The sequence below is a fragment of the Coregonus clupeaformis genome, chromosome 37 (assembly GCF_020615455.1).
Source record: "Coregonus clupeaformis isolate EN_2021a chromosome 37, ASM2061545v1, whole genome shotgun sequence".
Lineage (NCBI taxonomy): Eukaryota > Metazoa > Chordata > Actinopteri > Salmoniformes > Salmonidae > Coregonus > Coregonus clupeaformis.
Genome location: NC_059228.1, coordinates 15,635,406 through 15,649,712, shown reverse-complemented (window position 1 = coordinate 15,649,712; position 14,307 = coordinate 15,635,406). Strand labels below are relative to the sequence as shown.

The 14,307-nt window shown below is 45.3% G+C and overlaps 1 protein-coding gene across 1 annotated transcript in view; it reads left to right on the top strand.

Moving 5' to 3' along the window:
* Positions 1-14,307, top strand: part of LOC121553715 (leucine-rich melanocyte differentiation-associated protein-like) — a 427,191-nt gene that overhangs the window by 267,832 nt on the left and 145,052 nt on the right. The window contains exons 3-4 of the mRNA XM_041867040.2: positions 12,105-12,231; positions 13,888-14,027. Of these exons, the coding sequence (XP_041722974.2) occupies positions 12,105-12,231; positions 13,888-14,027 (267 nt within the window). The remainder of the gene's footprint in view (positions 1-12,104; positions 12,232-13,887; positions 14,028-14,307) is intronic.

Below are 14,307 nucleotides of genomic sequence, written 5' to 3'. Positions count from 1 at the left end.
TAATAGGGAAGTATAGATAGGGGGGGTATAGAGGTTTAAATTAGTACTAGTCTAATTATCACTTCTGTCCCTGCCTGCTCCTGATGCTGTAGATGTAATTACCATGCCGTAACATTGTGGAACGATATTGCTTTCCCCTTGTCATTTCCTAAGACGCTGCTGTACCTGACACTTAGCGAACCTCTTAATGATACACTGGAACGACAGACAATTATATGATAATAACAGGCTGATGAAGGGATGGAGGGTGGGGCTCCCATACTGGTGAAGATGCAGAGTAGTGAATTGTCGTCTTGATCACTGTGATAATTACACACCAAACCAGGCTACGTTTAATTACAAATATGTTAATAAATTATGTTGAACTCAATTCAACTTGTGTTAGTTTGGTATAATATGGTATGCTAATTCAATACGCTGTGTACTATGTATGATTTAAGATAATACTATGTGATGTTGTTTATTTAGTATATATATATATAAATACACTACCGTTCAAAAGTTTGGGGTCACAAATGTCCTTGTTTTTGAAAGAACATCAAATTGATCAGAAATACAGTATAGACATTGTTAATGTTGTAAATGGCTATTGACTACTACATAGGCGTACAGAGGCCCATTATCAGCAACCATCAGTCCTGTGTTCCAATGGCACATTGTGTTTGCTAATCCAAGTTTATCATTTTAAAAGGCTAACTGATAATTAGAAAACCCTTTTGCAATTATGTTAGCACAGCTGAAAACTGAAAGCAATAAAACTGGCCTTCTTGAGACTAGTTGAGTATCTGGAGCATCAGCAATTGTGGGTTTGATTACAGGATCAAAATGGCCAGAAACAAATAACTTTCTTCTGAAACTCGTCAGTCTATTCTTGTTCTGAGAAATGAAGGCTATTCCATGCGAGAAGTTGCCAAGAAACTGAAGATCTCATACAACACTGTGTACTACTCCCTTCACAGAACAGCGCAAACTGGCTCTAACCAGAATAGAAAGAGGAGTGGGAGGCCCCGGTGCACAACTGAACAACAGGACATATACATTAGAGTGTCTAGTTTGAGAAACAGATGCCTCACAGGTCCTCAACTGGCAGATTCAATAAATAGTACCCGCAAAACACCAGTCTCAATGTCAACAGTGAAGAGGCGACTCCGGGATGCTGACCTTCTAGGCAGAGTTGCAAAGAAATATCTCAGACTGGCCAATAAAAAGAAAAGATTAAGATGGGCAAAAGAACACATACTCTGGACAGAGGAAGATTGGAAAAAAGTTTTATGGACAGACGAATCAAAGTTTGAGGTGTTCGAATCACAAAGAAGAACATTTGTGAGACGCAGACCAAATGAAAAGATGCTGAAGGAGTGCTTGATGCCATCTGTCAAGCATGGTGGAGGCAATGTGATTGTCTGGGGGTGCTTTGTGGTGGTAAAGTGGGAGATTTGTACAGGGTAAAAGGGATCTTGAAGAAGAAAGGCTATCATTCTATTTTGCAACGCCATGCCATACCCTGTGGACGGCCCTTGATTGGAGCCAATTTCCTCCTACAACAGGACAATGACCCAAAGCACAGCTCCAAACTATGCAATAACTACTTAGGGAAGAAGCAGTCAGCTGGTATTCTGTCTATAATGGAGTGGCCAGCACAGTCACCGGATCTCAACCCTATTGAGCTGTGTTGTGGGAGCAGCTTGACCGTATGGTACGTAAGAAGTGCCCATCATGCCAATCCAACTTGTGGGAGGTGCTTCAGGAAGCATGGGGTGAAATCTCTTCAGATTACCTCAACAAATTGACAACTAGAATGCGAAAGGTCTGCAAGGCTGTAATTGCTGCAAATTGAGGATTCTTTGACGAAAGCAAAGTTTGAAGGACACAATTATTATTTCTATTAAAAATCATTATTTCTAACCTTGTCATTGACTACATTTCCTATGCATTTTGCTATATTTCCTATTCAAACTAATTTCATGTATGTTTTCATGGAAAACAAGGACATTTCGAAGTGACCACAAACTTTTGAACGGTAGTGTATATTAAAATCTTCACACTAATTACAGCTATTGTTTACAAGCCTCAATCAAGCACCAGTTTTGCAATCAGAGACCACACCTGTTCTATTGGTCGTACTACTGTTAATAACATCTCCTGTTGCTCCTATAGAGCACAGGTTTGTTAGAAGGAAGTACCACCGGTACCAGATAGACCTCTCACTGAGAATGCAGGTTCCTACATGACTTCTACACACCGGTTTTAGTCAGACTGGTGTCGTAGTCCTCACAACGATCAACACGGCAGGAACACGGCTGACAAACACATCCTCAGGATGCGGGTAGGGGGCTGATGGGTAATTTGAAGAGGAGGAGGGTAGGGTGGTTGGTGGAGGCATCAACAGCACCCCTCGACTGCTTTCAAAACTTTTTAATTAGCCCTAATTACCTTTGGAGGGAAACGTTGGGGCTTGAAAGGATTTGTGTCAGCTAGTGAGAGATCAAAGATAGTTGTGTAGTTTGCATGTTAATACTGAGAACAATAGGGGATAGTGTAATCGTCAGACCCCGGAGAGAACTAGCTCAGGTGGGGGAGGGGGTGTAATTGTGTTTGCGCGTCTGTGTGATTGTGTCTTTCTATAGGATGAAAGGCTTTCGTGTGGTCTATCCTATAGATGAGGTCTATCATAATGCATTGGTGGACATGACTGTGGCAAGGTCGTCCATCAAAGCCTATCCATCATCTGCTATGCAGTGACAAGCCTCTAGTGATTATTTGCTATTAGGTGAACGTCGAGGCATACACAGGGCTGGGAGATGGCAGTTGAACTGGCTCAGGCCTAATGTGCGAGATGTTGACAACACTGAACTGAATAATGTAATGATGGGGTCATTTTTAAACTGACAGAGACATGAAGGAAGCTTTGGTTTTATGGTTGTGTGTGTGTGTGTGTGTGTGTGTGTGTGTGTGTGTGTGTGTGTGTGTGTGTGTGTGTGTGTGTGTGTGTGTGTGTGTGTGTGGCAGTGATGTAGCTACATAATGACAAAGATGGCATCTGAGAATTGATTTTCAGCTCAGTCTCACAGAGGGATGAGAACATGTATCATATGAAGAGACAACTAATCATTCAATACTAACATTCACAAGAAACATTGATGTGCTGCAAGCACTGAGACCATACAACATGAAGAGGAATGATTAGAGGAATGGTTAGTGAATGATGAAAGGGGGGCATGAGTGAAACAGTTTGGGAAGTACTGGCCTAGTCCAATGGAGGAAAAAAATACAATTCAAGGCTTGAACATATCTAACAAAATATGATTCTCTTTTCAGCCTACTTGTAAATTGATTAGACTTGTTTGAAATAAAATGTGTTATACATAAAATGTGTTAACATTTGATTGATTGTTGTAAATTGACTTGACTTGTTTAAAATAAAACATGTTAACGTTTGATTGATTGATTGTTGTAAATTGACTTGACTTGTTTAAAATCAAATGTGTTAACATTTGACTGATTGTTGTAAATTGACTTGACTTGTTTAAAATAAAACGTGTTAACATTTGATTGTTGTAAATTGACTTGACTTGTTTAAAATAAAGTGTGTTAACATTTGATTGATTGATTGTGTAAATCAACATAAAATGTGTACTTGTAAAATGACTTGACTGTTTTAATCAAATGTGACAGTGTTAGGCTATTTGTGTGGACTCATTCACAGAAATGTAGCCTTCTATTTGTACATTTATCTGTGCTATTAGTCCATCTACTAGGCTTTTCTAAATACCTACTTTGTTTGCTTGAATCAAAAAATGTTCTCTAGTAGTTTATCCTTACTGACAGTTTGACCGTTATTCATACATTTGTAAATTAAAGTTTTCTGGTATTTATAGGCTATCAACTTCCCTTCCATCTTATTGGTTGATAAAAGCTCATCATCACACACTTTTGGACCAATTAAAAAATGACATGTTAGTGGTGTGTGTCATTTTGAATATCATTTCAAGTGTTATAATCAAACTCACCGAGGTTCAATTGATATTGATTTTGTGAAATTATTCATGTGTAGACTATTTCAGACTTAGACAATGTGCTGTATACAATTGAATCTGATTTATTTGCACATGATGTAACCCTGCATACATTTCAGTCTGAACCTCTCTCACCTCTAATCAGGGTCTTTGTAGTTGGTAATGTCTTTACATGTATGACATCATCAGACACTGACTGTGTCTTATTCAAAGCAGATTAAGCACATAAAACCCGTTCAGGAAGGATTTACCCACCCGCTCCACATGTACCCCAATGATTAGCCTCCTCATTAGTAGTCATTCACAGCAGCATGGGTAGGGAACAATGTGTAATCCTCTAACTTGTGAATTGACATGTATCCCGGGAGAGAGCGAGAGAGAGAGGGGAGAGCTATATGTGTGTCCTGGAAGTGTATGGGGGGGGATAATAGCCACCATTCTGTAGTGGCTGAAACCTGCCTCCAGTGTGCTTCTGAGTGTGTGTGTATGGGAGGGGGTTTAACGGAGGTTTGGATGGGAGTAGGTGGGTTGTGATGGGTGTTCAGGGCATATAGACATCACACTCTTCCTCTCATTGGATCTGTTGTGTTTTCACACACACTTATTACTACGGAACTGTTTTTATGGTGTGACGTGTAGTTCTGTTGTTGTCCAATAGCAAAGCCCGTTGCTACTCTGCGATCCAATTGCCAAGCCCCATCTTACTGTACCTGCTTTAGTCACAGGACAGCTAATTGCTCCCAGAGTGACGTGATCGCCCAATGAAGCCTAATCGACTATTCAGCCTGATGGACAGATGGACGTTTCCGTTCCTTCCTGTCTTTCCTCTACCCAGACATCTCTCCATCTCTCTCCATTCGCTTTTCTTATTACATTTATTAAAACCCGTCCGGATCCTACTTTTCCCTTCTCCCATTCATTACTCTGCCTTATCATGGGCAGGCCATCTGAAGTGTGCTGAGGCTAGTCCATTATGCACGTATGAAGGCCATCATGGCCCCAGTATTGGCCAATTCATCAAACATTTATCTGTTGCTCTCTGAACAGTGTGTCAATTTGCTCCCCAGTCCGCTGCCTTCTTACTGGAATAAAAACATGACTTCTCCAGAATCTCCACCACCACCAATAGCTTTGAAGTGACACCACACAGGCCCACTAACTTTAAAACAGGGCTTGAGGCTTTGGCCTGTCTTGCCTTTTCAGTCTTCTTCTCTTAGTTTGTTTTTTCTACTCAGGCAGACCAGAGTTCTGAAAATATCTATCTGGTTCTCTACAGATTGGATCCGCTAGTAAAGTGAATACAGAGCGTCCTCTATAACTGTGGGGATTTTTCTTTATATGTCGGTGTGACTGGTCTTCATTAGGATTGTCCTGGGTTATATTTGGACTCTGTGAGGGAATAGATATATATGTTAGTTCATAACAGCTTGTTTTTCTTGCCTAGCTGTTGTCTTTAAGTCCAACTTCTCAGTTGACCTCTAGTCCTAAACTGTACTTAAAATGCCAACTGTGATTTATTCTGACACACAAAGAGAGAAGCAGATCTGAGGCTATTATCCTCCTGTCATTTCACCTTGTGGGGACTAACAAAATGTCCCCAGTTGGTCAAATATTTTGTTTGTTTACTATTCTTGTGGGGACTTCTGTATACCTTTTTTTATTATTTTTTATTATTTTTATTTTTTTATGGGAGGTGGGGGAAGAAGGATTATTTTATACTATTCCAGGTATTCCTTAAAGAGGTAGGGTTTCAAGTGTCTCCGGAAGGTGGTAAGTGACTCCGCTGTCCTGGCGTCGTGGGGGAGCTTGTTCCACCATTGGGGTGCCAGAGCAGCGAATAGCTTTGACTGGGCTGAGCGGGAACTGTGCTTCCGTAGAGGTAGGGGAGCTAGCAGGCCAGAGGTGGATGAACGTAGTGCCTTCGTTTGGGTGTAGGGTCTGATCAGAGCCTAAAGGTAAGGAGGTGCCGTTCCCCTCACAGCTCCGTAGGCAAGCACCATGGTCTTGGAGTAGATGCGAGCTTCAACTGGAAGCCAGTGGAGTGTGCGAAGGAGCGGGGTGACATGAGAGAACTTGGGAAGGTTGAACACCAGACGGGCTGCAGCGTTCTGGATAAATTGTAGGGGTTTAATGGCACAGGCAGGGAGCCCAGCCAACAGCGAGTTGCAGTAATCCAGACGGGAGATGACAAGTGCCTGGATTAGGACCTGTGCCGCTTTCTGTGTAAGGTAGGGTCGTACTCTGCGAATGTTGTAGAGCATGAACCTGCAGGATCGGGTCACCACTTTGCTGTTAGCGGAGAACGACAGGGTGTTGTCCAGGGTCACGCCAAGGTTCTTTGCACTCTGGAGGAGGACACAATGGAGTTGTCAACCGTGATGGCGAGATCATGGAGCGGGCAGTCCTTCCCCGGGAGGAAGAGCAGCTCCGTCTTGCCGAGGTTCAGCTTGAGGTGGTGATCCGACATCCACACTGATATGTCTGCCAGGCATGCAGAAATGCGATTCGCCACCTGGTTATCAGAAGGGGGAAAGGAGAAAATTAATTGTGTGTCGTCTGCATAGCAATGATAGGAGAGAACATGTGAGGATATGACAGAGCCAAGTGACTTGGTGTATAGAGAGAATAGGAGAGGGCCTAGAACTGAGCCCTGGGGGACACCAGTGGTGAGAGCACGTGGTGCGGAGACAGATTCTCACCACGCCACCTGGTAGGAGCGACCTGTCAGGTAGGACGCAATCCAAGAGTGAGCAGCGCCGGAGATGCCCAACTCGGAGAGGGTGGAGAGAAGGATCTGATGGTTCACAGTATCAAAGGCAGCGGATAGGTCTAGAAGGATAAGAGCAGAGGAGAGAGAGTTAGCTTTAGCAGTGCTGAGAGCCTCCGTGACACAGAGAAGAGCAGTCTCAGTTGAATGACCAGTCTTGAAACCTGACTGGTTTGGATCAAGAAGGTTATTCTGAGAGAGATAGCAGGAGAGTTGGCTAGAGACGGCACGCTCAAGAGTTTTGGAGAGAAAAGAAAGAAGGGATACTGGTCTGTAGTTGTTGACATCGGAGGGATCGAGTGGAGGTTTTTTGAGGAGGGGTGCAACACTCGCTCTCTTGACAGAAGGGACATGGCCAGCGGTCAAGGATGAGTTGATGAGCGAGGTGAGGTAAGGGAGAAGGTCTCCGGAAATGGTCTGGAGAAGAGAGGAGGGGATAGGGTCAAGCGGGCAGGTTGTTGGGCGGCCGGCCGTCACAAGTCGCAAGATTTCATCTGGAGAGAGAGGGGAGAAAGAAGTCAAAGCATAGGGTAGGGCAGTTTGAGCAGGACCAGCTGTGTCATTTGACTTAATAAATGAGGATCGGATGTCGTCAACCTTCTTTTTAAAATGGTTGACGAAGTCATCCACAGAGAGGGAGGAGGGAGGGGGAGGAGGAGGAGGATTCAGCAGGAAGGAGAAGGTGTCAAAGAGCTTCCTAGGGTTAGAGTCAAGGCTTGAAATTTAGAGTGGTAGAAAGTGGCTTTAGCAGCGGAAACAGAGGAAGAGAATGTAGAGAGGAGGGAGTGAAACGATGACAGGTCCGCAGGGAGTCTAGTATTCCTCCATTTCCTCTCGGCTGCCCGGAGCCCTCTTCTGTGAGCTCGCAATGATTCGTCAAGCCACAGCATCTAGTAAAGATGAGGTCAAGCGTATTGCCTGCCTTGTGAGTAGGGGGGGACGGTGAGAGGGTGAGGTCAAAAGAGGAAAGGAGTGGAAAGAAGGAGGCAGAGAGAAATGAGTCAAAGGCAGACGTAGGGAGGTTAAAGTCACCCAGAACTGTGAGGGGTGAGCCATCCTCAGGAAAGGAACTTATCAAGGCGTCAAGCTCATTGATGAACTCTCCAAGGGAACCTGGAGGGCGATAAATGACAAGGATGTTAAGCTTGAATGGGCTAGTGACTGTGACAGCATGGAATTCAAATGAGGAGATAGACAGATGGGTCAGGGGAAAAAGAGAGAATGTCCACTTGGGAGAGATGCGCTGACCAGATGCTCTCGGGGTATGCGAGAACACATGGTCAGACGAGGAAAGAGCAGTAGGAGTAGCAGTGTTTTCTGTGGTAATCAATTTTTCCGTCAGCGCCAAGAAGTCGAGGGACTGGAGGGTAGCATAGGCTGAGGTGAACTCTGCCTTGTTGGCCGCAGAACGGCAGTTCAAGAGGCTGCCGGAGACCTGGAACTCCACGTGGGTCGTGCGCGCAGGGACCACCAGATTAGAGGGCAGCAGCCACGTGGTGTGAAGCGTTTGTATAGCCTGTGCAGAGAGGAAGTATAGTATAGTCAAACACGTCCACACACACACACACACACACACCCCACCAGGATAGGGTTAGGTAGCTGTGCTGGGCTCTGCTCTCCCCTAGCTGTGCATTTAGTTGATTAGAGCTGCCGGTGCACACAGCAGTGGTGACATGAAAACAACCTCTGCGCCATGTGGCTTCTTTTAACCAAGCAGTTCACAATTCAACCCACAGGACTACAGACCCTACTCTGTCATACTCACACACGCAGGTATGCGTACATTAACACACACGTGGGGATGATTTCAACGGGAATACAGTCTGATGTTCTAGGGTCTTTGTCCGTCATCGTGCCTTGTCGTTTTACTTCCCTATGGCCAGTTTGAATGTGTTCTCTCTTTCTCTCCACACTTGCTATTGTCATGATAACTGTTATGTTTCTATAGATGAAGTCACAGACACTGGTCCTGCCAGAAAGTAGTGTTCATATCGCTTCATCAGAAATATCACTATGTTCACTAATATGTTTACCTTTTCATTTCTCACTTTAAGAGGAAATAATATCATTGTGGTTAAAGCCTGTGTTACATCTTGTTTTAGTTCTTCTTCTTTTCTAATGAGGTATATCAATTACAGTCATGTGAGAAAGTAGTCCTATTAGAATGTTCCAGTCCCAGCCTGGTTTAAATGTCAATGGATACATTAACATGTTGGGCTGACAGGATGGCCTGATCACATGATTAACATGTTGGGCTGACAGGATGGCCTGATCACATGATTAACATGTTGGGCTGACAGGATGGCCTGAACACATGATTAACATAGTGGGCTGACAGGGTGGCCTGATCACATGATTAACATGTTGGGCTGACAGGATGGCCTGATCACATGATTAACATGTTGGGCTGACAGATGGCCTGATCACATGATTAACATGTTGGGCTGACAGGATGGCCTGATCACATGATTAACATAGTGGGCTGACAGGGTGGCCTGATCACATGATTAACATAGTGGGCTGACAGGGTGGCCTGATCACATGATTAACATGTTGGGCTGACAGGGTGGCCTGAACATATGATTAACATGTTGGGCTGACAGGGTGGCCTGATCACATGATTAACATGTTGGGCTGACAGGGTGGCCTGAACACATGATTAACATAGTGGGCTGACAGGATGGCCTGAACACACGATTAACATGTTGGGCTGACAGGGTATCCTAAACACATGATTAACATAGTGGGCTGACAGGGTGGCCTGAACACATGATTAACATGTTGGGCTGACAGGGTGGCCTGAACATATGATTAACATGTTGGGCTGACAGGGTGGCCTGATCACATGATTAACATGTTGGGCTGACAGGGTGGCCTGATCACATGATTAACATAGTGGGCTGACAGGATGGCCTGAAGACACGATTAACATGTTGGGCTGACAGGGTGGCCTGAAGACACGATTAACATGTTGGGCTGACAGGGTGGCCTGAACACATGATTAACTTAGTGGGCTGACAGGGTGGCCTGAACATATGATTAACATGTTGGGCTGACAGGGTGGCCTGATCACATGATTAACATGTTGGGCTGACAGGGTGACCTGAACACATGATTAACATGTTGGGCTGACAGGGTGGCCTGAACACATGATTAACATAGTGGGCTGACAGGGTGGCCTGAACATATGATTAACATGTTGGGCTGACAGGGTGGCCTGATCACATGATTAACATGTTGGGCTGACAGGGTGGCCTGAACACATGATTAACATAGTGGGCTGACAGGATGGCCTGAACACACGATTAACATGTTGGGCTGACAGGGTATCCTAAACACATGATTAACATAGTGGGCTGACAGGGTGGCCTGAACACATGATTAACATGTTGGGCTGACAGGGTGGCCTGATCACATGATTAACATGTTGGGCTGACAGGGTGGCCTGATCACATGATTAACATGTTGGGCTGACAGGATGGCCTGAACACATGATTAACATGTTGGGCTGACAGGGTGGCCTGAACACATGATTAACTTAGTGGGCTGACAGGGTGGCCTGAACATATGATTAACATGTTGGGCTGACAGGGTGGCCTGATCACATGATTAACATGTTGGGCTGACAGGGTGGCCTGAACACATGATTAACATGTTGGGCTGACAGGGTGGCCTGAACATATGATTAACATGTTGGGCTGACAGGGTGTCCTGAACACATGATTAACATATTGGGCTGACAGGGTGGCCTGAACACATGATTAACATGTTGGGCTGACAGGGTGGCCTGAACACATGATTAACATGTTGGGCTGACAGGGTGGCCTGATCACATGATTAACATGTTGGGCTGACAGGATGGCCTGAACAAATGATTAACATGTTGGGCTGACAGGGTGGCCTAAACACATGATTAACATAGTGGGCTGACAGGGTGGCCTGAACATATGATTAACATGTTGGGCTGACAGGGTGGCCTGATCACATGATTAACATGTTGGGCTGACAGGGTGGCCTGAACACATGATTAACATGTTGGGCTGACAGGGTGGCCTGAGAACATGATTAACATAGTGGGCTGACAGGGTGGCCTGAACATATGATTAACATGTTGGGCTGACAGGGTGGCCTGAACACATGATTAACGTAGTGGGCTGACAGGGTGGCCAGAACATATGATTAACATGTTGGGCTGACAGGGTGGCCTGAACACATGATTAACATAGTGGCCTGAACACATGATTAACATGTTGGGCTGACAGGATGGCCTGAACACATGATTAACATAGTGGCCTGAAAACATTATTAACATAGTGGGCTGACAGGCTGGCCTGAACACATGATTAACATAGTGGCCTGAACACATGATTAACATGTTGGGCTGACAGGCTGGCCTGAACACATGATTAACATAGTGCCCTGAACACATGATTAACATAGTGGGCTGACAGGATGGCCTGAACACATGATTAACATAGTGGCCTGAACACATGATTATCATAGTGGCCTGACAAGGTGTGTAGTGTAAGGGATTATACAACACACTTTGTAAACCTTCAACAAGGCTTGAACTCTGCAATGCCCCTAACATTACCCTGAACACTGCTCTCCATCATCTTTATGCTGTGTGTGTGTGTGTGTGTGTGTGTGTGTGTGTGTGTGTGTGTGTGTGTTATGTATGTGTGTGTGTGTGTGTGCATCAGAGGGTTCTGCAGTCCTTCACAAAAACAAATAGTTTAAAAAAAAAGTTTCCATTACCATTCAGTCTGTGATTGTGGAAGTGTGTATTCTGTATTCGGCTGGTCGGGCTGTGAAAATGATGGATGACAAGTTAAATTTGTGTCCGTGGAGTGAAGGTGAAGTGTGACAGAGTGATTTGTCTTGGGAATGGAGGGTTGGGGTCAGGCCAAAGCAGGCGCCTCCAGGCACAAGACATTGACAAATTCATCCTGCCTGCCGCATTTCTGAAGCCTTTTGTTTTGAATCCTGGCTACTGACTGGTGACCCCCATCCCTCATCCTGCCAGCGTTGTGAAGGAAGCCCGTCGCGGCTGAGTCCCGGGTCCAGGCCATGCCAGGGGAACTCAGCACCACTAATTCTCGTCATTCAACCCTCTCTGACAGGCCCCTGACAAAACTCTCCCTGTCTCTCCCGACGCGTGAAAAGAGAGAGGCTGAAATATTTATTTCTGCACATAATGGCCGTCTGCACAGATTTAGGGCTGTATCATTTTTCTCTTCTCTCTCTCTCTCTAGCTCTCTCTCTCTCTCTCTCTCTCTCTCTCTCTCACTCTCTCACTCTATCTCGCTTTATCATTGCAGGTCACTGGCGGGCCTCAAAGCGTTCACTGGGCTGGAAGAACTGGTCGTCGACAACAATCTGCTCGGAAACGACCTCCAGTTGCCCAGGTTACCCACCCTCCACACCCTGACACTCAATAAGAACCAAATATCCTTTCAAGCGAAGCACTCATTCTCTGTGTCATTCTGTAGCATTGGCTAAGGCTAAGACAGAGTACTTCACAGAGCTGTAAGAACATTAGTCTTTGGGTGTGTTGGTAAATTCAAAGCGTTTCGCTCTCGGAGCGTTCAGAGCGCACACTGGACGCTCTGGCCGAGGAGTGATCCGAGCGTTCTGACCTCACAACGGCAGTCAAGCACCCAAGCTAACTGGCTAACGTTGGCTAGCTTGCTAGCTACTTCCAGACACAAATGAGTGTACACCTCACTCTGACCATTTTACTCGCCCTAGCAGAGCTGGTTAGGCTATTTTCATGTTATCCAGAGCGTTTTTGTGACTGTAACTGTGCTGCTGGCAATAATTTAATTACGCTTTTTTACAGACGTTTACTGGTGTTGAGCGTTTGTAAATTCATCAGCTCTGAAATCGGAGTAGATAGCCAGAGTTAATTTACGAATGCCCTCTTTGTGGTTTGTTGTGCTTCTGTATCTCTGATTTGTGTATTTATCTCTGTGTTCTCTAACTCTCTGAATGGCTTCACTGGGGTATTTGTAGTGCATGTAAAAGCAGTGCTAAAGGCATGTGGGTCTAGTTTCTAAGCCACAGGGACCTCTAGTGGAGACAGGGATATAAGCCAGCAGGGTCTGTGTTGATATGTTCAAATCAAATTGTATTGGTCACATACACATATTTAGCAGATGTTATTGCAGGTGTAGCGAAGACACAACAAGACACTAGAACATTTACCATATGAAAACCAAACATGCAGTCATTAGTGTTACTCCATATAAATTCCCAGTTACATGTATCTATTGTGATTGCAGAGACGATGATTGAACAGCTCCATACCTGAATACCTTCCTCATTTAATAGTAAACCAGGTAAACCGTAAACACTCAAATCGATACACAGCAATATTGCACCACTACTGATGCTCAGACAGAAAATATGTTTCATCTTCCTCCCCAAGCGTTAAGAACCCAGCCTGACTACGTGTCCTGTTTGTCCCTGGTAGCCTCCCCAGTAGATCCATCTACATGGTAATGATGCAAACACACACCTCCCGTGTCGACATTAAAACTGGGCCTCCTTTAAGTGCGTGTCAACGGCTCTGAAGCTGAGAGAGAGAGAGAAAGAGAGACACAGAGAGAGAGTGAGAGGTGAAGTGGCCTGCACATGCTAATGGCCCAATTAGACCACATCCTGATGTGGAGCTGTGCCATTTTACACACTCCACCACTGCATTAGTGCGCTAGCATTTTGACACTTTGGGCTCAATTTTCCAATGAAGTGAATGTATTAGTGATGAATGTGCCTGTTTGGCAGGCTGTTTGCTTTTTTTCCACGTTTGAGGGGGGAGTTTTTTTTTTTACGTCGTTGGCTACGGCTCTGGGAATCACGGACCGTTTGAACCACAAGGCATCCATCATTTTGTCAATGTTTTAACGCTCCCCACCCAGCCACCTGGGGGGGAGAGAAACAACCTCAATAGAGAGAAACAACCAAATATATGCCTAACTCTGAGTCTTAAATTGAGCCTTTTTTATCTACTCCCTCACGGCAACCCAATGCCTGTGACTGGCCTTCTGAAGGGGGCGGCGGGGGGTAAATGCTAATGTAATTAACAGCCTTGACCTCTGACACCTGACTGACATCGAGGCGCTGCTGGAACACTTGGCGGAGGCAACTCCGTCGCTGCAGTACCTCAGCCTGCTGGGAAACGAGGCCTGTCCCAACCAGCTGGTCAGCCTGGACAAGGATGAGGACGACTACCAGAGATACAGGTAGGGAAATGTGTATACAGTACACACACACACACACACACACACACACACCACACGAGAACGAGGATGACAGTCAGAGATACAGGTCATTGCCAAAGGGTCGCACAGTGATGATGTCATAAAAACACAAGTTGTTTGTTCTCTGCACGCCCGGTCCTGGTCTCTGCCGCCCTAGGCCAGACCCAAAAATTGCTGGCCCCGCAAAACTAGAATAGTCCCAGTAAGCAAAATTACGTTGAAAAGACGTTCAATTTAGGTTCTGACTGAAAGGTGAAAAAGG